At 60.6% G+C, this 25,469-nt stretch overlaps 8 protein-coding genes across 8 annotated transcripts, besides 7 other annotated features; 4 read left to right on the top strand and 4 right to left on the bottom strand.

The window, feature by feature from the left end:
- Nucleotides 1-29: 29 nt before the first annotated feature.
- On the top strand, nt 30-3,071 carry PAN0_003d1941 (UDP-glucose hexose-1-phosphate uridylyltransferase; the record flags this gene model as incomplete). The annotated part of the gene is made up of 6 exons (XM_014802896.1): nt 30-363; nt 432-476; nt 555-645; nt 717-799; nt 1,223-1,409; nt 1,649-3,071. 6 exons carry the CDS (start codon nt 30-32, stop codon nt 3,069-3,071), a joined length of 2,163 nt encoding a protein of 720 aa, XP_014658382.1.
- An 85-nt stretch (nt 3,072-3,156) lies between these two features.
- PAN0_003c1940 (uncharacterized protein) lies at nt 3,157-5,223 on the bottom strand (the record flags this gene model as incomplete). The annotated part of the gene is made up of 1 exon (XM_014802895.1): nt 3,157-5,223. The coding sequence occupies one exon, from the start codon at nt 5,221-5,223 to the stop codon at nt 3,157-3,159; it is 2,067 nt and encodes a 688-aa protein (XP_014658381.1).
- Nucleotides 5,224-5,591: 368 nt separating this feature from the next.
- Nucleotides 5,592-7,766, top strand: PAN0_003d1939 (metallo-hydrolase/oxidoreductase; the record flags this gene model as incomplete). The annotated part of the gene is made up of 1 exon (XM_014802894.1): nt 5,592-7,766. One exon carries the CDS (start codon nt 5,592-5,594, stop codon nt 7,764-7,766), a length of 2,175 nt encoding a protein of 724 aa, XP_014658380.1.
- Nucleotides 7,767-7,932: 166 nt separating this feature from the next.
- On the bottom strand, nt 7,933-9,819 carry PAN0_003c1938 (glucose dehydrogenase; the record flags this gene model as incomplete). The annotated part of the gene is made up of 1 exon (XM_014802893.1): nt 7,933-9,819. One exon carries the CDS (start codon nt 9,817-9,819, stop codon nt 7,933-7,935), a length of 1,887 nt encoding a protein of 628 aa, XP_014658379.1.
- A 1,061-nt stretch (nt 9,820-10,880) lies between these two features.
- Nucleotides 10,881-13,931, bottom strand: PAN0_003c1937 (uncharacterized protein; the record flags this gene model as incomplete). The annotated part of the gene is made up of 1 exon (XM_014802892.1): nt 10,881-13,931. One exon carries the CDS (start codon nt 13,929-13,931, stop codon nt 10,881-10,883), a length of 3,051 nt encoding a protein of 1,016 aa, XP_014658378.1.
- A 221-nt stretch (nt 13,932-14,152) lies between these two features.
- Nucleotides 14,153-15,241, top strand: PAN0_003d1936 (glutathione transferase; the record flags this gene model as incomplete). The annotated part of the gene is made up of 3 exons (XM_014802891.1): nt 14,153-14,432; nt 14,508-14,634; nt 14,710-15,241. 3 exons carry the CDS (start codon nt 14,153-14,155, stop codon nt 15,239-15,241), a joined length of 939 nt encoding a protein of 312 aa, XP_014658377.1.
- Nucleotides 15,242-15,598: 357 nt separating this feature from the next.
- Nucleotides 15,599-15,691: a sequence feature (FMN binding oxidoreductase;~In-frame stop codon was detected at splice-junction site).
- Nucleotides 15,692-15,763: 72 nt separating this feature from the next.
- Nucleotides 15,764-16,453: a sequence feature (FMN binding oxidoreductase;~In-frame stop codon was detected at splice-junction site).
- A 73-nt stretch (nt 16,454-16,526) lies between these two features.
- Nucleotides 16,527-16,653: a sequence feature (FMN binding oxidoreductase;~In-frame stop codon was detected at splice-junction site).
- A 73-nt stretch (nt 16,654-16,726) lies between these two features.
- Nucleotides 16,727-17,395: a sequence feature (FMN binding oxidoreductase;~In-frame stop codon was detected at splice-junction site).
- Nucleotides 17,396-17,759: 364 nt separating this feature from the next.
- Nucleotides 17,760-17,831: a sequence feature (FMN binding oxidoreductase;~In-frame stop codon was detected at splice-junction site).
- A 67-nt stretch (nt 17,832-17,898) lies between these two features.
- Nucleotides 17,899-18,004: a sequence feature (FMN binding oxidoreductase;~In-frame stop codon was detected at splice-junction site).
- A 126-nt stretch (nt 18,005-18,130) lies between these two features.
- Nucleotides 18,131-18,365: a sequence feature (FMN binding oxidoreductase;~In-frame stop codon was detected at splice-junction site).
- Nucleotides 18,366-19,475: 1,110 nt separating this feature from the next.
- PAN0_003c1934 (metabolite transporter) lies at nt 19,476-21,089 on the bottom strand (the record flags this gene model as incomplete). Its single annotated transcript, XM_014802890.1, has 1 exon — nt 19,476-21,089. The coding sequence occupies one exon, from the start codon at nt 21,087-21,089 to the stop codon at nt 19,476-19,478; it is 1,614 nt and encodes a 537-aa protein (XP_014658376.1).
- A 1,303-nt stretch (nt 21,090-22,392) lies between these two features.
- Nucleotides 22,393-25,371, top strand: PAN0_003d1933 (uncharacterized protein; the record flags this gene model as incomplete). The annotated part of the gene is made up of 1 exon (XM_014802889.1): nt 22,393-25,371. The coding sequence occupies one exon, from the start codon at nt 22,393-22,395 to the stop codon at nt 25,369-25,371; it is 2,979 nt and encodes a 992-aa protein (XP_014658375.1).
- Between the last annotated feature and the right edge of the window lie 98 nt (nt 25,372-25,469).

Below are 25,469 nucleotides of genomic sequence, written 5' to 3'. Positions count from 1 at the left end.
GTGAACCTTCTTCAAAAGCTTGTGTCAAGATGGAACGATCGCGAGGCAGCATGGCAGCGGTGGAGCGACGCAAGACGCTGACGGAGCGGCCTATGGATGTGCTGTACCTGTCGTACTTTGGCATCCACCTGCTGGCGTCGTTGGCGATCGATGCGCAGTTGACCTATCCGCCGTACTCGCAGAGCGTGTTTCCGGCGCCGCTGCGAAAAGTGGTGCAGGACTACCTGACGACGTCCAAGGATCCGTTCCTGCTGGCTGCAGCTGCCCAGTCGTCGGCGCACGTCTGGTTTCGTGTACTGCTGGCGAGCGAGACGGTGTTCCAGATCCCGTGCTTCTTCGTCGCCATCTGGGGCCTTCTGAACGGTGAGTACGGCGTGGTGGTTTTCGCGGACGATGCGGTGCTGACAGGTTCTTTCGGGCTGGCTGGGTAGATGAGAAGCGAACATATCCCCTCATGGTGTGCTACGGCACTCTGGGTAAGTAGAAACCTCGTGCGAAAGCCATGTCGACCGTTGCTGATCGGGCCGACGTTGGTGTGTGATGGTGGACTACAGCCGCCTCGTCGACTCTGCAGTGCATCTTCAGCGTTCTCTATGGAGACGACGGCGCCGGACTGACTTCGGCGCAGATTCGCGCTTTGCTACAGTAAGTACACGGTGCTTGCAAAGCCTGTCCGCAATTCGACGCATCGATGCTGATGCTGTTGTTGCTTGCAGGAACTACATTCCGTTCTGCCTGATCCCGCTGCTACTGACGTTCGACATGATGCTGCGCATTGTCGGACTTCTCAACACTCCACGTCCAGCCCAGCCGATCAGCGGAAAGGAGGAATGAGCGAGATCACACCGCGCTCTTCGAAAAATCTCCAATGCACAGTGCGGAGACCGGCGAGATCTCCGAGACTGTTCTTTTGTGCGGTGCTGTGTGGGGGACCCCTTTGAATGCAAAATGCTCCGATATCTTTCCGAGCCGAGCGGAAGCAGGCGCTACTGCAAGTTAGTGCGGATCGAGCGTCGAGCCAGCGAGTGACCGGGTGATGTCGATATTTGCCGGTCTTCGGAATTGGTCGGTGGAAAATTGCCAACTGTGCGGTGTGCGGCTGCATATTTTCGGGGAGGGCTGTCCGGCGTTCTCGTCGCCGTTCGGGATTCATGGATCGGACTTCGCCCAGACGCGGCGGTAAATTCCTCAGCTGCCTGAATTGTGACTGCACAGCGCATAGGTTCACGGCAAAGTCGAACGGGAGCGTTGAAGCTGGGCGTAGGCGAGGCTGAGGGAAGTCAGGGTCTCGAGCTCGAGCAGGTCGAGCTGGCTAGGCTCGAAAAAAATGAGGTTTTGGCGCGGGCGCGACGGGAGAGCAACGGCAACGTCATGCTCGAAAGCAAAATCATCCAAATCCCACACTCTGTGTAGGCCGTTGCCCGACGGCTCCTCCACCCCACAGCGCGCGCTCCAGCTACAGCCAGGCACCAGCCGAGTCAAAGTCAGCGCGAAGGAGCCGACAGCCGCCTGGACCGCTTTGTGGCTGCGTTGGTGCAGCTGCATCCCTCTGCATGAGGTCCACCGCCAAAAGTGCCACTTTGACCGCCTAACGTCCGACGAAGACCAGCGCGCCTCACCCAGCTCCGGCACCATCCCTGCTTATCAGAACGCACGACATCCCTGCTGCCTTCCCCATCTTCACCACACCGACTTTGCTCACCACCACATCCGCAAGACCCAGCCTCGTACTTGATCCGACCAACTCGGTTTGGGCGCACATCACATCTGCTTCCATAATGAACGGAGCCACTGCGAACGGCAGCAGTCACGCAAACGGACTTGCCAACGGACACGCCAACGGGCATGCGAACGGATACGCCAACGGACACACAAACGGCCACGCAAATGGCCTTGCCAACGGCGCTTCGGACTCGGACGACGAGCTGCCCGCTTTCGACGCAACAGAACACCCGCACCGCAGGTACAACCCATTGACGCGCAGCTGGGTGCTCTGCTCGCCTCACCGCACCAAGCGTCCGTGGCAGGGCCAGGAGGAGAAGCCGCAGGGCACATCGCTCCCCGCGTACGACGAAAAGTGCTACCTATGCCCGGGCAACAAGCGCGCCACGGGCGCCACCAACGACGACTACACATCCACCTTCTTCTTTGAGAACGACTATGCCGCTCTCATGCCGCAGGCGGTAGCCGAGGAGAAGAACCAGCACCCGCTGCTCCAGTCGCAGCCGGCGCGCGGCCGATGCTATGTCATCTGCTTCAACCCGCAGCACAACCTCACGCTCGCACAGCTCAGCACAGCGCCCTTCTCGCCCGACGAGCACATTGTGCCCATCATCCAGAGCTGGCAGAAGATCTACAAGCAGATCCCCGCCGAAAACCCTTTCGTCAAGTACATCCAGATCTTTGAGAACAAGGGCTCCGCCATGGGCTGCTCAAATCCGCATCCGCACGGTCAGGTATGGTCGCTCGACTACATCCCGGAAGAACCGAGCAAGGAACTCGCATCGCTGCGCGCCTGGTCGCAGGATCCGGCCAACCAGGACCCCAAGGTGAACCTCGGCGCGTGCGACGACCACGGCAAGCCCTCGATGCTGCTCACGCTCGCCAAGCTCGAGCTCACCACGCCCGGCCAGCCGCGTGTGATCATGGCCAACGACCACTTTGTGGCCATCGTGCCGTACTGGGCGGTGTGGCCGTTTGAGGTGCTCGTGGTGCCGGCACAGAGGCAGATCCGCAACGTGCTCCAGATGACCGAGATGGAGGTGGTGTCGCTGGCGCGCATCATCGCGCAGGTGACGTGCAAGCTCGACAATGTCTTCAAGTGCTCCTTCCCCTACTCGATGGGTGTGCACCAGCAGCCGACACAGCTGGCCACCAGCGAGGACGACGAGTTCGCCCAGTTCCACATCCACTTCTACCCGCCGCTGCTGCGCTCCGCCTCGGTGCGCAAGTTCCTCGTCGGCTTCGAAATGATGGCCGAGCCCCAGCGCGATCTCACCGCCGAACAGGCCGCCAAGCGCATCCGCGACTGCGACGACGTACACTACCTCGCCACCCTCGAACAGTCCTAAGTGCATCTAATCACACGCCCGCTTTTCGGCTTTTGTAGACAGTGGTATTGCTCCGACATTGCATGGGTTTCCCAAGGATACGAATCTAAGTCTGGCGTGTGATGTGATGCAAAGCGGCGATGAGCGCGTCCTGGTCAAAGATGGGTGTGCCGTTTTTGGACGTTGTCGAGGCGGCAGGGATGCATGTGATGCCCATCTCGCCTAGCCGGCGGGTGTCAACAGCAATGCTTGCAGTGGGGAAGTGGACGATATGCGTGATGAACTGGTTGGGCGTGTAGGCTTGGGCGTCGGCACGTTCTGGCTGGTCCGAGTGGTTGAGCGAATCGCAGATGGCGCTTACGAAATCCACTGCGTCCATCCCGCGAGTTTCGCGGTCATGTATCGTATTGAGCAGCAGCACCTTGTAGCGCAGCGTTGTCGAGGTGGCGATGGTAGTGCCGATGCTGCGCAGAGCCAAACACGGGATGATGCTCGTCCACAGCGAGCCGCACGAGTAGATGAGCGTCTGACACCGCCCCAAAGCGCCTACAAACGCCGGATTCGGCGCAGGATGGATCTCGTTTCGATACGCATTGACGTACAGAATGCGACGGATGGGCGACGCCAGTGCCGGCTCCGACGCATCGTCCGACTTGGAAAAGATGATGTTGCCCGTCTTCTCCCTTGGCGCCGGTCGGGCGAGCTTCTTCACCGCACCGTGCTGGTGTGACCATCCAAGCTCGGGCACCGAGTGCCTCGCGTCGGTGGGATCGTCTTCGGCCGCACTGCTGTCGCGCGGCGAGTCGGTCGGATCGTTGCCATCCTGCGAGTCCTGGTCGTCGTCTTCCGGGTCCAGGCCGTCCTTTAGGTTGCCGACCGTCGTGCGGCCTTTGCGCACCTGCGCTGCATATGCCGCCGCACGCTCGTCCACCAGCTGCGCAAACAGCGGGCTCGGCCCGGCACCAGTCCGCAGCGGAGTTGCCGATGCGCCGTACTGCCGCGCCGCTGACGACGGCCTCGCCTCGCTCTCCGACGTGCCCATTCGGAGCATATCGACACTGCCATTCATCGACGTGTAGTTCGACTCAAACGGCCCCGCCACGTGGTAATGCGCCGGCGGACCGAATCCGGGTGTCAAAGGGCCGCCATCGCCCAGCAGCGTCTGTGCCGCGCGTGCATCTAACACCGCCGACGACGGAGTGCCCGGCGGCTGACTTGCGAGCGAGCCGCTCTTCTCCATCGGGGGTGCAGCGCGATCCGAGGCCTTGGGCGACGGATGCGAGATCTCGCACTGCCCGACGATGATGTCTCCATCCTGCAGCTCGGCTGCGATGGTAGCCGTGTGATTGGTGTTGATGACTGGCAGCACCTTGCTCGCAAACGACGACGTGTCGATCTGGGTGGTGGCGGCAAACAGAAAGATGGCGCTCTGAATGGAGCGGAAGAACTTCTGCGCGGCGGCGAGGAAGAAGTTGCCGATCGATCCGCCGCGGAAGTTGAAGTGGCGATGAGCGCGGCGCAGCACCTCGCTCTCAAAGTGTACGAGAAAGCCGCGGATGACTTCCTTGCGCTCGGGCTCGATGCCGCGCCACAGTCGGTGGCGACCCTCGAGGATGTCCATCCACTCCTGCTTGATCTCGCGCGACGAGCCGTGCGACGGAAGGCGGTACGCGAGGAGCTTGTGGATCGCGTCGTTCGATGGCGCAGCGGCCGAATCGTGACGTGCTGGCGTCGGGATGAGCCGATTGAGACGCGATCGGATGTCGCCGATCGAGGGCCCGCCGAGCACGCGGATGATCTCGGACGACGAGCCGCCGTTGTCCGAGATGGGCATGACATAGGTAGCACCCGGAGTGGCGCCGACGAGGTCGTTGTATCCGCTTCCACCGCTGATGACCAGGACGCCGCCAAGTGCGGCATCGAGTTGGCTCCGAGATGCCGCCGCGGCGCGGGCTGGGTGGGGTGCATCTGCAGGCACGGTGGGACGCGCGTCTGGTGCCTGGCCATGTGCGTGAGCAGCTGGACTGGCGTGTTCGTAGCCGTGCTCTGATAGTGTGAGCTCCTCTAGCGTCGTCGAGGGCGGCGAGCCGGCTCCCGTGCTGTCGAGCTCGGCATCGGCGATGGCGGTGACCGAGAGCCGGTCGTCATCCTGGGCGGATGGCTCGGCGAGCATTCTGACGTTGAGTCCCGATCGCTTGAGGTGGAATACTAGATCATTCCTGTCTGCGTCGTGGTGCGGACGGTACCGGATGGTCTGCTCGAGATATAACAGTGAAGGGATCGGATCGAGGCCGAAAGCTCGACGTGGCGTTGGTCACCTACCGACTCCAAGCGGCCACGTCGCGTGGGAAAGGCGCATCCATCTCCGCGGCAATCCCGACGTATTCGGCACATCGACTGCGCCGGCCCATCCGAAAAAAAGTTCCGCGTATTTGAGCTGGTTGGGAATTTCGGCAACACTCGACGGTCGCTCTTGACCGAAGCCCACCATCATCCGCAACCGCATCTTCACTGCGATCGCTCCAACCCCAGCGCAGGTCCATGCGGGATCTCCTTGCTCGCTCTGGCATCTTCCGTCTCGCTCGACCACACGTCTGTCGCACTTCGGCAGTCATACCCGCGAGCAGAATGTCGTCCACCACAGCTTCCGCCTCCTGGTCGGTGTCCAAGTCGCAGTCGGAGAGCAGCGTGGCACCTGCCTTCTACAAGACAACACCGCCGCCTCACTGGTCCAATGTTTCAAAGCCCTCGAGCGATGCGGCGCCTCTCGACGTATCCCGACGAAAGTTCAAGTCGCCATGGCCATCGGCCGACATGCACGGCATGCTCAGCTTCTTTCGAACTCGTCTGTTCGATTGGGACGAACCGCCTCTGCCCCCCAAGTTCGCATCCAAAGCTGGAGGAGCCAGCCTCCCGCCCGTTCACAAACCCACCTGGACGCCTGCCGCCTCCGCCGATAGTACTGACAGCATCGTCTACACCTGGCTCGGCCACGCCATCTGCCATCTCCAGATCCCCATCGGCAACGGCCGAGTCGTGACCATCCTCTGCGACCCCGTCCTCTCGCAGCGCGTGTCGCCCTTCCAGTGGATTGGGCCTGCACGCTACACCGACGCTCCAGTCACCGTCCAGGAGATGGCCGAGGACACGGAGAAAGGCGGCAAGAATGCTTGGCCCGACCTCCTCGTCCTCTCGCACAACCACTACGACCACACCGATTACAACACCATCTCCAAGCTTCTCATCCCGCCGGCATCCGCTCGCGTCAAGCGCCCACACGTCTTCTGCACGCTCGGCACCAAGTCCTGGTTCCAGTCCAACTTTGGCCTTACGGACGCCGAGGTGACCGAGTGCGACTGGTGGGAGCAGAGCACCGTCTCGCTCGGTAGCGAAGCTGTGCTCAAGCTCACCTGCGTACCGGCGCAGCACTTCTCGGGCCGCGGGCTCATGGACCGCGACCGCACGCTGTGGGCCGGCTGGACCTTCCACGCCGTCTCCGAGGCGTCCTCCAAGGCGAGCGTGTACTTTGCCGGCGACACCGGCTACCGAACCGTGCCGCGCGGCATGCCTAGGGAGGAAGAGGATACGCTGCCAACCTGTCCCGCGTTCAAGGAGATCGGCGAGGCGCTCGGACCCTTCGACGCGGCGCTCATCCCAATCGGCGCGTACGAGCCGCGCTTCTTCATGTCGACGGTGCATCTGGCGCCGCAGGACTCGGTGCTCGTGCATCGCGACGTGCGCAGCAGGCGCTCGTACGGCATCCACTGGGGCAGCTTCCGCCTCACGCCCGAAGACGTCAACGAGCCTCCCAAGCGTCTCATTGAGGAGGCGCAGCGTCAGGGCATCGACCCGGCCGAGTTTGCCACAATCGAGATTGGCCAGAGCGTCGCCATCCCCATCGCCGCGTCGGCACCAAGCACGACGAAGAGCGCGAACGATGCAGGGTCGGCGGAAGAGGGCGAGGCACTGCCCGAGTCCAAATTGGGAACCAAGCAGCACTGGGACGAGGTGTACGCGCGCGAGGTGTCGGTGTTCAACGAGATTGGCGAGGAGGGCGAGGTTTGGTTTGGCGAGGACGCGGTGATGCGCATGATCCGCTTCCTCGAGACGTACTACACCGACACTGTCGCTGGCGAGTTCTCGTCCGAAGAAGAAGGCAAGGCGCCGGCTGTGCTGGATCTGGGCACGGGCAACGGTCATCTGCTATTCGAGATGCTCGAGTCGAGTGCTGATCTGGAGGAGGTTGTTGCGCCGAGCCGGCTTGTGGGTGTAGACTACTCGGCGGCGTCGATCGAGCTGGCGCGGTCCATCGCCACCAAGCGCGGCGGCACGTGCGAGGAGGTACGCTTCGAAACCGCCGACATCCTTGACCCGGCCAATGTGCAGCAGCTCGTCGACATGCCCAGGAGCCAGCTCGGATGCAGCGAGGCCGGATGGGACCTCGTGTGCGACAAGGGCACACTCGACGCCATTGCGCTCTCGTCCCAGCCCATCGACGGCACCCTCCCCATCGATAGGTACACCGAGGCCGTGGCAAGGCTCACTAAGAAAGGCGCGGTATTCCTCATCACCTCGTGCAACTTTACCGAGGCCGAACTCGTCGCGCGCTTCACCGCGCACGGGTTCGCCGTGCAGCAGGTGGTTCCCACCCCCGCATTCACCTTTGGCGGCGCAAAGGGTTCCACCACCACCACCATCGCGTTTGAGCGTGCGTAATCTCACTGGCCGTTCTGCTTCCCCGATTGTCCCCACGTTGCTTGTCGCAGCTGCGCTTTGAGACCTGTGCGGTCTCGTGTCTTCACGCTGCGAATCACCCCACCAGAGCTTGATGGCGACATCGACATTACATTCACACGATCCATTGACAAAGTAAGCAAAAACATTACAGGTGGGAGGCGATGCCCTGTGCGCCGGACTTGGCGACCTGCTTGAGGAGCTCTGCGGCCTTCTCTGCACAGGCGATGACGGCGGCGGTGGGGTGACCCGAGATCTGTTCGGGGAAGATGCTGGCGTCGCACACAACGAGGCCCTCGGTTCCATGGACGTGCAGATCCGTGTCGACGACGGAATCGCTTGCATCTGGACCCATCTTGACGGTTCCGACGGGGTGGTAGAGGGTGAAGGCGCGCTTGGTCATAAAGTCCATGAGCTCGTCGTCCGAGAGCTTGCTCGGGTCGGTGGCCGAGATGGGCCACCAGAAGTCGTCCTTGTCGTCGCTCTTGTACTCCTCGAGGTACGGCTGCAGCGCGTTGGCCTTGGCAATGGCGATGGCAAGACGCATACCGGCGAGCGTCACCTTGCGGTCGTTGTCATCGGGATCGCTAAAGTACTTGGGATCCACCACCGCCTTATCCCAGGCATCGGCCGATTGGATGCTGATGGTGCCCTTGGAGCGCGGACGCACGTTGAGACCCACAATCGAGACACAGCCCGTACCGGCGGGAGCAGGCAGCGCGCCGTGGTCGTTGTACGCCAGCGGCGTGCAGATGAGCTCGATATCGGGACCCTTGCCGAGCGAGCCGAAAAACTGCGGACGGTTCTCGGGCTTGGTCTGCGCCGTCACGAGCGGCAGCGACTCGTCGTTGCATCGCACAAATGCAGCGGCTTCACCGGCATTGCTCGAGACGGGTCCACCACCCGTGACGAGCCAGCGAGCGAGCGAAGGGATGGCCTTGATGTCGCTGCCGAGATAGTCGAGCGTGTGGTTGGGCTTGGCACGCGCGTTGATGGTGGTGTGGCAAAGATGGTCGCTCAGACGCTCACCCACCAGGGCGTTGTCAACAACGACCGGGATGTTGTGCTTCTTGAGCGTGGCGGCAGGTCCGATACCCGAGAGCATGAGCGTCTGGGGCGAGTTGATCGCACCGCCGCACACCACGACACGCTTGTTGGCGGCGGCGTAGTACTTCTGACCGCCCTTCTTGTTTTGCATCTCGACGGCGATGGCCTTGGGCTTGGCGCCGGTGGTGTCAAAGATGACGCGGTTGACCATGACGTTGATGCCGATGGTGAGGTTGGGGCGCTTCTGCACCTCGAGGGGGAGGTAGGCGGTGGCAGCAGACGAGCGACGGCCGTTGCTGTCGATGAATGTGGTGAAGTGGGTGACACCCTCGGTTCCGCGAGGCGTGTTGAGATCCGGGTTGTATGGGATGCCGACTTCAACGCAGGCGTTGACAAAGCCTTTGGAGGTGACCTCGCTCTTGAACGACGAGTGGCCCGTCTGCCAGAGACCAGCGTCGCCGCGCTCCGCAGCCTTGACGTCGGGAGTGAAGGCGTGAGGCGTGTACTTCTCGGAACGTCTGAGGTAGGGCTGGAGCTCCTTGTACGACCAGCCCTTGCAGTTGAACTTTTCGGCCCACTCGTCGTAGTCGGAGGGTGCGCAGTGGTGGTACATCATGGCGTTGATGGACGAACATCCGCCGATCAGCTTGCCACGGGGCCACTGCATCTCGCGGTTGCGCACCTCGGTCTGTGGGGTGGTGGTGTAGTCCCAGTCGCGCTCGGTCTTGAAGTTCTTGGTGAAGACGAGCGGTGCCTTGACCTCGAGGGCGTCATTGTTGCCACCGGCCTCGAGAACGAGCACCGAGGTGTTGGGGTCCTCGGAGAGACGGCTGGCGATCACACATCCTGCCGTGCCACCACCGCAGATGATAAAGTCGTAGCTCTTGGCCTTGTGTGCCTCCTCGACGGTGGAGGGAGGCAGGTTGGCGGCGGTGGCGTACGTCGAGGCGTCCGGCTTGAGCGGCGAAGCAGCAGAGAAGAGACCCATGGTGGTGTTTGGCTGGAAGGAGGTAAGACGCGGTGGGCAAACACGCAGACAGCTGGAGGGAAGGGGGGAAGCGCGGGAGGCGGTGCAAGCGCCTTCTTCATATATACTGCAGCTCAGTCCCCACTGGTGTGCACGGACACATGCCAACAAGTGCTGATGGCGAAGGGCAGCGGGCAGCATGCGCGGGCAGCAGCCACATTGGGATGCAATGTGGCTGGCGGCACCTGGCGCGGGGACCAGTTCGGCAGCAAGAGGCGCTTCTGCCTGTGAAGCGGGCGGTGACACACAAACAGCACATCGACAAAGGCTCAGTGCGCCAATCTATGCAAGAGCAGGGTAAATCATCTCCGCTCGCGCGCGGTCACAAATTGGGTGGATGCGAGCATGCGAGGAGACTTCATCGGCTGGAGCGGAAGGCACACCGAGTCAATTCCAAAGTGACACGACAGAGCGCAGAATGCCGCGGTGGGCGAGGCGCGGGCACATGACCGACAGAGTTGCACCTTTAGCACGTTGGATGCTCCGCCAGTGACAGAGCAAAGGGGCAAAAGCGGGAGTGTCTGCTAGGGCTGCCAGGGTCCTCTTTTCCCTCTGTTCGGGCCGCATGGATGGCCCGAGAGCGAAGGTGCGGCTAAATTAGGCGAAGCAGAGCGCGGCGCGTAGGAGAATGCGGGGTAGCGATGGGAGCCAGTCCCAGCTGGGGTCGGAGGCACATGGCCAGGGTCCAGGCTAAGCCAAAAGAAGGTGCGGGGAAAAAAGAGAATCCAAGCTTTCCCAGCCTCGCTTCGACTGCGCGCCTCACCCTCCTTCGTCCCTCGCTAAGCGCGCACCACATCCAGCAAGGTTCTACCGGCTCAACATACACCATCGAGCGGCTGCTAGGCTCTCGTACGCAAGACGTTTTACCCCGCAGTCATTGTCATACGGCGATTCGTCGCCCAACAGAGCCCTTAGCTTGGTCGCCAAGTGACTCACGGTCTATTTTGTGTAGAGGAGCATGCATTCCAGGTATCCAGACAAGACGACGGTGCGGATGGCTATGCATGAACGTGAGACAGCATCTACTGGACATACGACATGCCTTCGGACCAACCCCACTTGGCGTCGTACCAGCCTGCAGCCTGAACTCCGCCCTCGCCCATCCACTCGGCGGTGGAATCGACGACGATCCACTCGGGGATCATCGTTGCTGTTCGGGTTGGCAGCAGCCGCGCTGCGCGGGTGATGCCCTCTGTTCCAATGCCGTGCACTACCATCGCGAGGCCATTGTGCAGCTCCGGATGGGGCGCAAGCGTCAGCAGAGCCGTGCCATTTTCATAGAAGTGGCGACCTTGGATCCGAAATTGAGCCGAGGACTCGGGATCGACAAAGTGGATCGGATGCTTCGTGGGCCAATCGTAGTAGATCGTGCGCGAGTAGCTGTTGATACGCGGACCGCCGAATGCGACCACGTTGCCCAGATGACGTGCGCTCCGTGTCTCGGCGAGTGCGGCAGAATCGGTGTCGGCCACGATCTGCGAGTTGATCCCGGCGTACAGAAGAAGATCCGCCGCAAAACGCTGCGCAACACGCTTCCACATGGCCACCTCCGTTGCAGGTCCTTCCGTGGGCACTACCAGCGCCATCGGCCCCGCAGTAGAGACGATGCGCAACAACGGGCCGATGGGTCGCGCCGCCGGTGCATCTGTGGATCTTGTTTGCGAAGCTAGGATGTGCCACTCTCCGCTGGGCCTAGCTTCAAACGCGAGTATGTGTGAGCCTTCGATATCCACATCGTAAGCCTGACCGTTCAAGGTGATGCGCACGGCGCTCGCATTCCCGAAAGCGAGGGCCGGTGAGCTTTGCAGTGCCTCAAGCTGCACGTGGAACCTTTTGGCGTTGCTGGCGTGCAGCTTGACATGCCCAACACCTGCGACAGCATCCTCCGAAGACTCTTCGACCGTGTATTGCACCTGCAACCTAGCGAGGCGACCGGGCACCTCGACCTCGGTGATCTGCCACCCACCTTTCGGCCCCGCTTCGGCTGGGTTGGCCACGGTGAGTGTGAAGCTCTGCGGCGCTTCGGGCATAGCGTATCCTGGATTCTTGCTCGATGTGCACGCGGTCTCGATGGCACTCTGCACGTCGTCCTCCGAGAAGAGCGTGTCCCACCAATGCGGTCGGCCCGGAACTTCTGAGACCCTAACCTTGCCACGCACACCTGACCTCTTGTTCCAGCCATCGACGAGCATCGCCATGTCCTTCGAGTTCCATGGTGGCACGTTGGCGTCCGCAGAGCCGTACTTGATCAGCAGATCGATGCCGGCCAGATTGCTCGCAAACAGGTCGTTCTCGAACATGCTCAGCGAGCTGTGCAGCACGCCATGCAGTGCCGGATCGGCGTAATGACGACCTACTTTCCAGGCGAAAGAGACGTAGTCCGATACCTTTGTGTACGTCGCAGCCACGACGCCGGCGATGACACGGTCTGGATAGCGCGAAAGACGGTACCACGCGCCCTGTCCACCGTTCGAGTGGCCCATGATGAACAGCTTGCGAGGATCGAATTGCCACTTTTGCCGCTCTGCATCCGACATTGTCGGCGGCAGACCATACAGATGCTGGTGGAAAGCATCTACGGCTGCATCTGCTGCTTGGAACGACGCCAACTGCCAGTCGTAGCCCCACGGCGTGCGACCAGTGGGCAGGATGGACCAGCACTCGTCTTGCCGCCTAATGCTGTTGCTGAAGAACAAATCGCGGACGTCCACACCAGCTCCATGCAGCGTCAGCATCAACGGTGGAAGCGCGCTTTGGTTCGTGGAAGCTGCTGCCGGTTTTCTCGGCGGCGTGGCTGCGGCGAGCTGCACAGTATGGTCAGGGGCAAGGTAGCTGTACATGTAGGCATGGTGATCTTGGTCGTCTCTCGACGCATCCCAGAAGGCGTCCTTGTGAACGAGAGGGATGCTAACCGCCTTATTAATTGTGTCGCCTGCAGCCGAGCGCAGCATCAGAGAAAGATCCAAGGTGGTGTTGCTTACGTCGAGCGGTCCGCTTTGGTTCAGCTTGATGGGGACAACCAGTGTTTGGCTCGGCGACAATGTCAGCGGGATGCCAAGCTTCACAGCTATTGGTGGTTGTTCAACACCAGAGAAAGAGGTTTGGACATCTATGCTTTCTAGCGTATAGACCTCGGTCGGATGCAAGTTACGCACGCCGAAGGAGAGGCCCCATCCGGCGAGCCATCCTCCGACCACGTGTGGGACATTGCTGTGGTGTGGATCCGTATGGATCTCAACGACTTCATCGCTCGTCACATCATCGAGAGCACGAGCTGCCAAGTCGATTCCTAGGACCATCCGCGGAGACTCTTGTCCGCCGTTGTTGCGCGGGTCGCCGAAAATCCGGATCTCGTACATCGAGCGGACAAGTAGCGTGTAGGAGCCCTGATCCAGGTGCAACAGATGATGAGAGATGGGAAGACGATCGGAGGCTGCATCCTCTTTGGAAAAGGCAGCGATGTACGAGTACCAGTCGCCCGTATGCCATTCTAACGGCTGCCGATCGAGCTCTCTCTTTGCTTGCGCTGAATTTCCACCCGAAGCCTCCATGGGTACGATGGCAAACTCTGCGGTCTTGTCCATGGTGACCGCCACAGCAGTATTGTTCTGGCCGATCTCGAGGGTGGTGGAAGCGATCATCTGCCATTGAAGCGCGGACCAGCCTGCGCTCTTGCGAAGCCACGCCCAGTCCGCATCGGGATACTCGATCGTAAGAGTATGGCGTACACGTCTCACATCTTGCGCCTGCACTTGCGCCGAGAACGTTCTTGAAGTGCTGGTGGCGTTTGCTGTGCCATACGGCGTAAAGTAGCGATCCTGACCGGCATTTTGCAGCAAGAGGTCGGCCATGCTCGGAGCGGGAGATGCGGGAAACCCTCCGAAGGGGAGCTCGCGCATTCCAGCCGGAAATGGACCGAGCACCTGCCATGTCGTATCGAGCTGTAAGGCGGGCTTTCCCGCGCTATCAAAAGCTGGTGCTTGCGGCTCTTGTTGAAAGACATGCTGCGTAGAGACTGTGTAGGTGACTAAGAGGGCCGTGACCAAGCCCAGTGCCAGCCGGTGGCACAGCATTCCGACTCTACTTGGCTAAGAGCGTCCACGGCCTGTTTCTATCGGTGTCCAGTGCGGAGGAGGGTAGACATCCAGGGCGGTCAAGATGTGATGGTGCGAGTCTGAGGTGGTGCGAGGTCGAGTTGGAATGAATTTGCGGGACAAAGCGGGGACCCTGCATGGCCAGTGCATAGCCAGTCGGATGGACGCCGATGCTTGCTAAACCTCCACTTCTCCCAACCATGTTGGCGCTGCTATCCGCACTGCGAACCCAAGCGTGCCTCATTAGAAGACAGTCGACCGTCGTTCATCCTTCTCTCAAAGCAACCATCACCACGTCAACTGCACGCAACATGTCGAAGCCCGCTCCTGGACACAAAGACGCCACGTACCACACCGAGTGCACGGGCCAAGCGCTAGAGACCGTCAAGGCGCACTCTTCGCCCTCGGAACTCACCCTCTTTGGTGCCTGCTTCTGCCCCTTTGTGCACCGCGTCTGGATCGCCCTCGAGTATTTGCAAGGTAAGCGGTAATCCATCTGGACAGATACTGATTGGGACCCATCACACTAACTTGGCACGCTGTACCGAAACTCAGCTCCGTACCAGTACCGCGAGGTGGATCCGTACAAGAAACCAGCCGATCTGCTCGAGCTGAACCCCAAGGGTCTCGTCCCTGCGCTCAAGCTTTCCAACGGCAAGGGTCTGGCAGAGTCGACCGTCATGTAAGTCTCGAGCACCGTCTACCCATCTATAGGTGAACTTGGCTGACACGTTCGTTGTGTGGCTCGCTCGCTCAGCCTGGAATACATCGACGAAAAGTACGGCGGTGGCAAAGGAGGCAAGTCGCTTCTTCCTCCTCTGTCGGACCCATATGACCGCGCTGTGTACCGTCTTGCAGTGGACAAGGTCAACCGCACCTTGATCCCGTCCTTCTACCGCTACCTGCAGGCGCAGGAGGTGGAGGCACAGCTCGAAGGTGCCAAGGAGTTTACTTCAAACCTCGCCGACTTTGTCCGCTCCATGCCAGGCTCGAAAGGATTCTGGAACGGACAAGGCCTCTCAATCGTCGACTGCACTGTCGCTCCCTGGCTGTATCGAGCCACCAACGTGCTGCGCCACTTCCGCGGCTTCGAGCCCAAAGAGCTACTGGAGCCGGAGCTCTTCGAGCGCTGGGAAAGCTGGTCTAGCACCGTGTTCGAGCACGATGCTTTCAAGGCAACCACTTCTACGGACGATCTCTACCTCGACTCGTACGTGAGATACTCGCAGAATCGCCCCATGACGTCGCAGGTGGCCGATGCCATCAACAAGGGACGCGGCTTGCCCTGAACCGCACGCCCAATCTCCAAGCTCGCAATCGATCTCGTTATGAACCCGAGTCTGTGACTTCTCAATGATGGACTGTGGAATCGAGATCGACACAGCATGGATCCGACGTGGGTCTTGTTATACTTGGTGGTGCTCGGCGGGGAGATGAAGTGAGAGGAGGCTACTCGAGGTCGGTGGAGGTTACCACACTCATTTTGAGCGGCGGTGACCCGAACGCGCGGCTTTCAAGAATTGCGGATTTCTTCCAAGCCCGCCAAGCCGCATGGCTGTCTTCCGATGCACCGAGCTGCAGCTCTTGATACACTTCTATTCTCTCCGGTCGACCCTCCTCTTCCACCACCACTCGACACCGTCACCATGTCTACAGATACCAAGGCCACCGAGGCTGAGATCATCGCTCGCCCGCTCCACTTCAAGGGCGGCAAAATCGCTCCCAACTGTCTTGCCAAGGTGAGTCTCAGAGCGACAAGTGTAGCACAAAAAACAGCTAGCTGATCGAGGCTTGTTCCTGCATCAATTTAGGCTCCACTAGAAGAGACGCTCGCACGCACGGGAGGGGGACCTCCCAACTTTGCCCACTACGAGCTCTACCGCGCCTGGGCACGTGGAGGCTGGGGCCTCATCATCACGGGCAATGTCGCCATCGATCCGCGCCACCTCGGCACGCCATGGGACGTGGTGGTTCCTGCCGAAGAGCGAAACCTCGTCCACTTCAAGGCTGCTATGAAGCGCTATGCCGATGCCTGCACCGGTCGCGATCAGCCAGATGCCGTGGATCCCGCCAAGCGCCCGCTCGCGGTGGTGCAGCTGGTGCATGCCGGTCGTCAGTCGATGCGCGGATCGGGTCGCGGCATCACCGAGCCTGCGCTCGCACCGTCGGCAGTGCCCATGAGCACCATGGGCGGCCTGGGTTTCATCAGCCGCTTCCTCGACCACATGCTCTGGGGTCCTGTCCAGGCCATGACCACCGAACAGGTGCAGCAGCTGCGCGACCGCTTCGTCCAGGCCGCCCTCATCTGCGCCGAAGCCGGATTCGACGGCGTAGAGATCCACGGCAGCCACGGATACCAGATCGCTGCCTTCCTCAGCCCGCGCACCAACACCCGATCCGACCAGTACGGCGGCTCGGCAGAGAACCGCGCGCGCCTCCTGCTCGAGATCGTCGACTCGGTCCGAAAGCAGGTCAGCGACGACTTTATCATCGGCGTCAAGGTAAGTTGACCGCACTCTCCAAGCATCGAGAGTCGAAGCTGACTTTGATTGATCTTCTCGCTGCGTTGAACAGCTCAACAGCTCGGACTACGTTCAGGGCGGCTTGACCGAGGACGATGCGCTGCTCAACGTCAAGTGGCTCGCCGAGAACGGCGGCGTCGATTTTGTCGAGATCAGCGGTGGCAACTACGAGAACCCTTGTAAGTCACCGCCCACCATCGCTCCGCATTCCTAGCGATCGTTACTGACCTGCTCGTACATATGCCTGGATAGCCTTTGTGATGGAGGGTTTTGACTCGGAAGCCGAGAAGGCCAAGCTGGACAAGCTGTCCAAGAAGCGTGGCTCTGCAAACGGCGCCACCGACGCCAAAGCGACCGGTACAGGAGCTGCCACCGTACAAGGCTCGGGCGCTGACCCTACATCCAAGACGACGGCACGTACGGGTAAGCGCGAGGCGTTCTTCCAGAACTTTGCCCGCCAATGTCGCTCCACCCTTCCCGCCGACACACGGCTCAAGATCATCCTCACTGGCGGTCTTCGTTCGCGCCACGGCATTGCGCAGGCCATTCTGCCCGACGATGGAGCTGCCGATATGGCGTGTCTCGGTCGTCCAGCTGCCGTGTTCCCTGACCTTCCCAAACGTCTTACCGACACGTCAATCCCGGATGGCTCGGCTGAGGCAGGTACACCAGAGTACAAGGTGCCTGCCGTATCGAGCCTCGCGCTCGTGCCCACCAAGATCGTCGGTGCTGGTTGGGGTACTCTTTGGCACACGTTCCACATGGCTCAGACCGTGCTGGGAAACACACCCGATCCGAAAAAGTCGACGTACGGGCTTATTAAGGCGTATACCGGAACAGGTGCGACACAGACGGCGTTCAAGGAGCCCAACGATGACTGGTACATGCTCATCGTCATGACCGCCATCCCCGCTGTCGCTTGTATCGCCGTGCTTCTGTTTGGAAACCGATCCTAAGTTATGATCTGTCTGCTTGATCTTATGCTAGCATATGTAACCTCGCAATTGCACACATTGGATTGGATGGCGGCGTGCACGGAAGCAGTCTGAGCTCACTGTACCGAGAGGGATGGCAAAGCCTCGCAAAGGCACGGATGAGTTAGTTTGGAGGCACGCTTGAGTTTCGGTTGAGGAGCATCAGAAGTACGACTCGTTCGTCGGTCTAAGCCAGGGGCCCCGCCTTTCGTTTCTTTCGGATGGCTCGACATGATGGGGCTCCGGAGCGGCAATTGTCGCCATGCGTACTGCTGACGATTTGGATCTGAGCCAACTCTGTCGTCACGCAGGAGCAGACGATGTTCTTGTCTCCGACGCCGCCGAGGTTGTGCCGGAAAACCAAGCTTCTGGCCCGGCCAAGGGTATGTCCTGCCACCCAAGCCGAAAAGCTCCTCGTGGGGCGAAGTGTCCTTGGGCGCCAAGACGTAGCTCTGCAATCCGTCTCCGAGGTCGATGATGGTGGTGTGACGTTTGCCCCGGGCCTCCCTCGACATCGCTGGCCTCGCCGAGGCGACCGGCCCCGCTCCTCCTCAGCGTGAGGCCTCGACTCCTGGTCCGAGCCTGTCCAGCTGCGTCGACCTTTCCACCGCGCCCGCTGCCGTTCCCGCCTGGCGCGAGGACTCTGACGGCAATATTCTGCTCGCCGACACCACTTCTCGAGCTACGACCTCACTGTACCCCTCGACATCCTCGAGATCGCTGCATCTGGCGAAAAGACGACGCCCTTCAACATGATCATCCGCATCAACGTCATCAGAAAGAATCGGCGCTGCGGTAACACCAATACCCGCACCATCTATGTCGACATTCGAACCCGTAGCAACACCGAGATGATCGTCGCCAAGGAGAAGAAGCTCTACCTCGAGATCGAGGATGCCCGGAACAGCAACCCTTGACCCCACAATAAGCTCGCCCGGGCTCACAACGTCTGGTTCGACATGCGAGGCGCCCAGCCCATCATCCACTACCATTCCGAGTCTCAGATTCAGATTCCTGTGCTGGCCTCGCACATCACTTGGAACCAGGTCAAGGAGCCACAGGTTCAGCTCGAGGGCACACGGCGGCGACAATGACTCGCATCGCCACCGCTCCTGAGTCGACCATCTGGAAAGAGCGGTTCGGCACACTTCATTGCCATTGTGTTCCTCTTGACACAGTTTTGTGTTCGGTAGCTTGCACACTCGACGATTTCATCCGCCGTTTTTCAACACTCATCTGCTATTCGTGCGCACTGCCCGTCGCAGGTTGAAGAGTGCGGAGGCTCAACCCGTGTCCCAAGCGTGTCTGCTGCACACAGTCCGCACAAGCGATGACATTCTCCGCACATGATCGGTACATGCTCATCGTCATGATCGCCATTTTCCCCCGACGCCTGCCTCACCGTGCTCTCATTCAGAAACCAATCTTAGATCGCAGTCCTGCCCGGGCTTCGTTAGAAGATGCAAGTCCGGAATCGCAAACACAGAACAAGAGCGCAGCGTCTTCAGGGGAAGTGCGATTTCATTCGTGGCGAGGGATGGTAAAGACCTGGCTGAGGTGCGCTTCAGGTGAGCTTGAGTTTGAGCTGCATGCGAAGGACGACACATTGGTCGGTCGAACGAAAGGGCTTTTCCTTCTGGCCTGCGGATCGGTCTACGGAGCGGGGTTCAATTGATTTACGTGCTGAGCTGAGGGCACTCGCACTGCGCAGGCAAAGGAAGCGCATTGAAAGCGCCGACGAAGGAGTCTGCTGAGCAGCCGCACATCCGCATCCAATGCCGCGCAGCGCGGGATCACATCACGCCTCACTGCATCTGCTCCGTTTCCACGCTCTTCTCGTTAACCTTCACCCCCGAGCTTAGCTTTCTTTCTCAACTCAGCCGACCGTCTGCTGCACTCGCCTAGTTGAATCCTGCGCATCCGCACTCGCCCAGTCGAATCCTGCGCATCCGCTACGTCGAACTGGGTATAACGGCAAAATCTAGTCTACACTGATCTAAGGCATTCCGTTCCGATCGTGCGGGGCATCAGTTGAGAGCCGTCGAGGTGACGGTAGCCTCGTGGCCTTGGCTCTTTTCCTTGTTCTCCACGGATCCCTCGTCGGTCGACCTCGTCCTGCTGCCCTCCTCAAAGGTGGCCGGGTTATCCTTATCGACGAGACCCATCTGCGAAACGTCGTATCCGTTGTCGGCGAGGTACTGACGGAACGCCTCGTCCTCGTGCTTCATGCTGTCCTGTCCGATGGCCGGGATAAAGAAGAACGTAATGATCGCCGAGAACACGGCCAGACCACCGGCAATGTAGAACGGACCGGCGTAGTAAATGTTGTCGTTGGGCGTTCCGAGGTCGGCCTGAATCTGAGGATACGCATAGGATCCGGAGAAGGCGCCGACCTTGCCTATCGCGGCGGCGATGCCATAGAATGTGCCACGTACGGCAGCGGGTCCGCAAGCTTTCGAAGCGAGCAATCCGAGGTTATTCCCGGGCCCCAGCTCACCGGCAGCGAGAAAAAGACCATATACCACGATGAATCCGCCAAGCGATTCTCGGATCTGGCCAAAGGCACCGCCCATGACAAAGGCAAGCACGGCCTGGATGAGCAGACCGAGGATCATGGTGTGCTTGGGACCCAGCCTGTCCGAGATGAAAGCGCCGATGATGGTGCCGGGCAGATAGAAGCAGTTGAGCGCAGTCGAGTAGGCGAGACTCTTCTTGAGCGTGTCGTAGTCCGAGCCGTTGCCCGGGTTGAGCTGCTTGATGATGATCGACGAGTAGATGCCCGAGGGGTAGCTGACGTAGTCGTAGGCGAACCAGGCCAGGCAGACGGCAACGAGACGGACCCAGTAGCGCTTGAAGATGAGCAGGTAGGGGATGTTCTTCTTGATGGCACCCTTGCGGTAGTGCTCGGGCTCCTGCATGCCCATGCGGAAGAAGAAGACGAGCAGCGGCGGAATAGCACCGAGACCGAGCGTCAGACGCCACACCCAAGCCAGGTGATTAATTCCGAAAATGAGCAGCAAAATATACGCGACCAGGACCGCCACGACGAAACCGAGGTCGATCATGGTGTTAGTAGCGATGATGAAGTACATCTGCTGGCGGCTCTTCGCAACACCCTCTCCTTCGGTGTTCTCACTCGCTGCGACGGAGCCTGAGGGATATTCGGCGCCGATCGCGATGCCGATGATGAAGCGGTACGCAGCGAGGGCGGCAAAGAGACCACCGATGGATCCACCTGCGCCCCAAGCGCCGGCGATGAGGACGGACCAGAGACAGAGCCAGATGGAGGCGAACCACATGCCGTGCCTGCGTCCGATGCGGTCAACGAGGAATCCGAACAGGAGCATGCCGAACACGGTGCCGGCAAAGACGAGCGAGGAGAAGCGCGACTCGAAGGTGGCGAAGCCGGGGTAGTCCGGGTAGGCGTACGAGAGGATGGTGACGGTGGGTCCGGAGGCGGCATTGACGTAGCCGTCGGAGAAGAGCGCCGCACCGCAGGCAAAGATGAGGCCGACAGCGCCGAGGCGCGACTTCTTGGCCACAGGCTGGGCGGGGGCGGAGTCGGCCAGGGCGGGGCTGGCGACCTTCTCGCCGGCGGGCGAGATATCTTCGCGATGTGTCGTTGGCTGGATGTCCGTCATTTTCGTAGTAGTTGGTGGCGGGAACGAGCTACGGGTGAGGGGGATTGGCGCTGAGGGAGCGGCTACTTATGGCGGGGAACGGGAGGTGCAGATGAGCGTGCGAGGGGAGCTGCCCAATTGTGCCCCGCCGCGCTGGAGCGGAATGAGCTCGAGCTGGGTGGGTGCTGCATGGAGCGTGGCGAAGAGGGGCCTGAACCCACTCGAGTTGCGCAGCCTTCTCGAGTCGCCTTGCGTTGCAGCATCTCTCACAGGGGGCAATGAGTGAGACTTCGGCTAGGAGCAGCTTTGAATTTCCGAGTGGTGCAAGCGAGCAAGGAACGCCCGACTCCGAACATGCAGCCGCGCGGCGGTCCAAAGCGGCGGCGGCTGGCGGAGCTCTACTTTAGGCTTGCAGCAAAGGCGTGTGACCGCCTATCCCGCCTCCACCTTTTTTGAGCCGGCTGCAGCTGAGACGGCGGCAGCTGCAGAGCAATTTTGGCGCGGCCACAAGCGAAGGTGCTCGAATGCGAGCCCTGTCCACGTTGACTGCGTTCGGCACGCTGCCATCCATCGTCTCCCCGTCCAGCCTGCCTCGCTCTCGTACTCGCACTTGCACTTGCACTTGCACTTGCGCCTCGTCCAAACATCTGCATACAGTAGAACAAGAATTTCTTCCAGCAGCCACAAAGATAAAACCCAAGCCGAGTCGGCTTGCTTCGATGAAAGACGGAACCGTAACCTAAACCCAGTCAGCTTCATTGTCGTGGTCCATTCTCTCGTCCTACCGTAAGCTAAGCGCGCATGCATGGGCGATGTGGGGTTCAACGACTTCGGCGGTCACGTTCCTCGTTGATTGGGTGGTGTGAGCGGTACGTCGCTCCGACCAGCTGAGACCTGCATATCCCGCACTCTCGTGCTATTTTTTTTTTCTCCGCTCGGCTTTGCTCCGTTGTGCCGAAAAGCTGCGCAGTTTCAAACTCCTCCCTCGCCTAGCGCATCCATTTTTGCATTGCCAGGATCGTACACGCAGCATCGTCGCTAGTCAACGCACGATCTGCTCGCACCGCACACGACCGGATCACATGCGCTCGTCCTCGCATGGTTCCTAGGCTAATCACCACGTTTGGACGTGCCACTGGCGAGCCCACGCAGACCCTTGAAGCATCGCTCGCATCCAAGCCCGAGCTTGCCGAAGCCTTTCATTTCGGACTGATGTCGCGAGGGTCAAATCGGCCGATACAAGTTTGTGCCCGACTTCCGAGAAAGCGAGCATTTTTTTTGGTGAATGCTCTTTCTTCTTGCTCGTGCGCCGCGCCCGCACGACATGAGAGCTGCGGTGCCCTTCCTGCCATCTGCACATCCCATCCTCCCTTGTACGGATCGTGTAGCTGCCACAAGCATGGAGGACCTCCTCAAGGCGCTGCGCAACATCGGCCTCGCGCTGCCGGATCCAGAGCAGCTCCTCCAGCTCTCGGACCCAGACACCCAAGTCCAGGACAACCTTGCGCGCCACCTCTCCCTCACCCCTGCCAACAACGACCTTGTGCCCGACGAAGCCGAGCAGTCGGCAAACAGCACTGAAGACACAGACAGTGATGCGGAAGAAGACCTCGGCATCGATCCGCTCGTAGACGCCGACCTCTTCAAGGGCGCCGTCCAGGCGCTGCTCGAGAACTACAACAAGGCCATCGACAAGGAGCGCGATGCGCTCCGCAAGGAGACGGAAGCACTTGCAGCTCCAAAGAAGCTCAAGCCCGTCCCACTCAAAGCGCTGCTCGCGCGGCAAGCCGCCGAAATTAAGAAGCGCCAAGACGAGGTGTACGTCGCTACACACGACCCCGAGTCCGGCCGCAAGCGCAGGCGTGTCTATCTCCCGAGGCAGACATTCGACGGCGCAGGCAGCTATTCGTCCGACAAACCGCTCGCAGAACTGACGCGGCTCGATGCAGACGAGCTAGAAGCTCCGAAGCGTTTCACCGGACGATACATCCTCTGCAAGGTCGCTTCCAGCCTCAATCTCTACGTCGGCTGCACCTTCATCGGTCTTCTGCCTTCGGGCAACGCACTGCCCATCACCATTGCGCATTTCACCTCCAACCTTCACCTCGGCGGCGAGCAGCTCGATGCCCTGCTTCCCGTGGGCACTGTGCTGGCTATCCGCGAACCGTTCGTAAGCCTCAACCACTTTGCAAAGGGCGGGCCGTGCCAAGCCGGAAAGAGCGTGCCGGGTCTCCGTGTGGACACCCCCACCGACGTACATGTCCTTGACCGCCTCAGCGATGCAGACGCAAAGATCCTCGATGCGACACAGTGGAAGGTCGATGTGACGCAGGACGAGGACGAGCATTTGAGCGACTTAAGCTCGCTACTCCGAGACTCGCCGGCAGCGTGTAACTCTAAAGGATGCCGCTGGCTGCAGGACGGTCCGCTCTCGCGCGCTGTGGCTTCCACGTCGCTGGACCGCGTAGTCGACCAAGTGCAGAGCCTCGACACCGAGCACCAGAACAAGCTCAGCGACCGCACGCGGCAGCTCATCCAATCGCTGCTCAGTGACGACCGACCAGGCGCAGCGTACCGCGAACTGTGTGCCGCCCGTCTCGTCCGCATCCCCACCTCGACCTCCGCATCCGCAGTTGCACAAGACCTCGAGCTTGAAGCCGAGGTGCTGTATCGCCTGTGCAACTACGAGGCGAGTCGATCAGCGTACGAGGCGGCGCTCCAAGCGTGTGATCCCGCACAGCGCGCTGCGGCCCAAGACCGCATCCTGGAAAAGCTCACCGCGGTGCGTGCAGCTCAAAAAGCATCGGCGCTCGGGCCGAGCCACGAAAACGTCTGGGGCTACTACTTTGATTCGCAGTCGTATGCCACGCCGCGCTTCGACATGCAGGACTGGCTCGGACCTGTTGCGATCCAGGACATCCCTGGTGCAGGCCGTGGACTCGTGCTGACGCGCGATGTCGAAGAGGGCGAGCTGCTGCTGTGCTGCAAGGCGGCTGCGGCGAGCTATGCCGCCGACCGTGGATGCCGCGGCGTAAATCTGCTGCGTTACTCGGTGGAATCGGGCGTTACGAGTACAACGACGCAGGTGCTTGCTGCGACCAAGAGCATTCATGCCATGATCGATCGGCCACAACGATGGACTCTGCCGATCATGGGGCTGACTGCTGGTCCTGATGTCGAGTACTCGCGCTGGGTCGCTCAGCCCTACCCGGCCCCAGAGAAGCGAAGCTACACGGACGCAGCAAGCGAGTCTGACCACCTCGCCACGCTTATCGCCGCGTGCAGTGTTGATGCATCGGCAAAAACGACCGAAGAGCAGCGCTGGAAGGAGACAGTCCTCGAAGGCGCTGCACGCCCGCCTATCGACTCGAGCTACGTTGACGGTGTTCTGCGATTCAACGCATTCGGTCCCGCTGCCAACCCGGGCGGTAAATCCGCCTCCTCCGACGCCGATGATGCCGCGCACGATTCGGAGCTGTCGCGCTCGACCATGGTGCACCCATTGCCGGCGATTCTCAACCATGCCTGTCTGCCCAGTGTCTCGTCGGTATTCTTTGGCGACATTGTGACGACGCGCGCGCTGCATCCGCTCAAGCGCGGCACCGAGATCATGCACCAGTACGTCAAGGGCGAGCAGCCGTGGCTCATCCGACGCTCGCAGCTCTCCAAGCACGGCTTCAAGTGCAGCTGCGGCATTTGTGTGCTCGACGAGCGCGATGGAGAGGAGCGCGTGCGCGAGCGCGGCCAGATCGTGGGCGGATCCCTCTCTATGCTGCAAGAGCGCAGTCGCATCGTCCTCAAATTGTCCTCCCAGCCCGATGCCAGCAGAGACAAGGAGGTCGAGGACCACAGGGACCTGGCAGAGTCGCTGCAGGAACTCGTGGAAAAGGTGCAGGCGACGTACGATGCATCGCGGCCGATCCTGCGTCCAGACCTCATGAAGATCCTCCAGCTGCGTGCACTGCATCAGAGCCACTACAACTTGGATGCCGCCATCGCTACCGAGCTGCAGGCACTCGAGTCAGTCGGCTGCACCGTGGCAAAGGATAGTGCACATGGGAGAGTGCTCGACCAGCTGCCGTCGCTGCATTTCGACGGCGGCATCACCTCGATGCTCACGCTCGCAAAGTTCATGCTCGCCGATCCAAGCAAGAGCAACAGCAAGAAGGAGGCGCGCAGATGGGTCGAACAGGCTTTCTATACGCACCAGTGCACGATCGGCGGCGGGCTCGACATCTTTTTGGATCGTTGGCTAGACGCCTTCCCCGACCTCCCCTTCCGAGACTGGCTGCCGCGTTGCTAGAGCTCCATAGACAATCGAACGACGTCACATGCGAGCTGCGCAAAGTGTTGGAGTGTGACGTGTGTGATGCTGGAAGAGTGACATTGCTGAGAGAGGTA

This window comes from Moesziomyces antarcticus (assembly GCF_000747765.1).
Source record: "Moesziomyces antarcticus DNA, scaffold: scaffold_v10003, strain JCM 10317, whole genome shotgun sequence".
Taxonomy (NCBI): Eukaryota; Fungi; Basidiomycota; class Ustilaginomycetes; order Ustilaginales; family Ustilaginaceae; genus Moesziomyces; species Moesziomyces antarcticus.
This window is presented reverse-complemented; position numbering and strand designations above follow the sequence as displayed.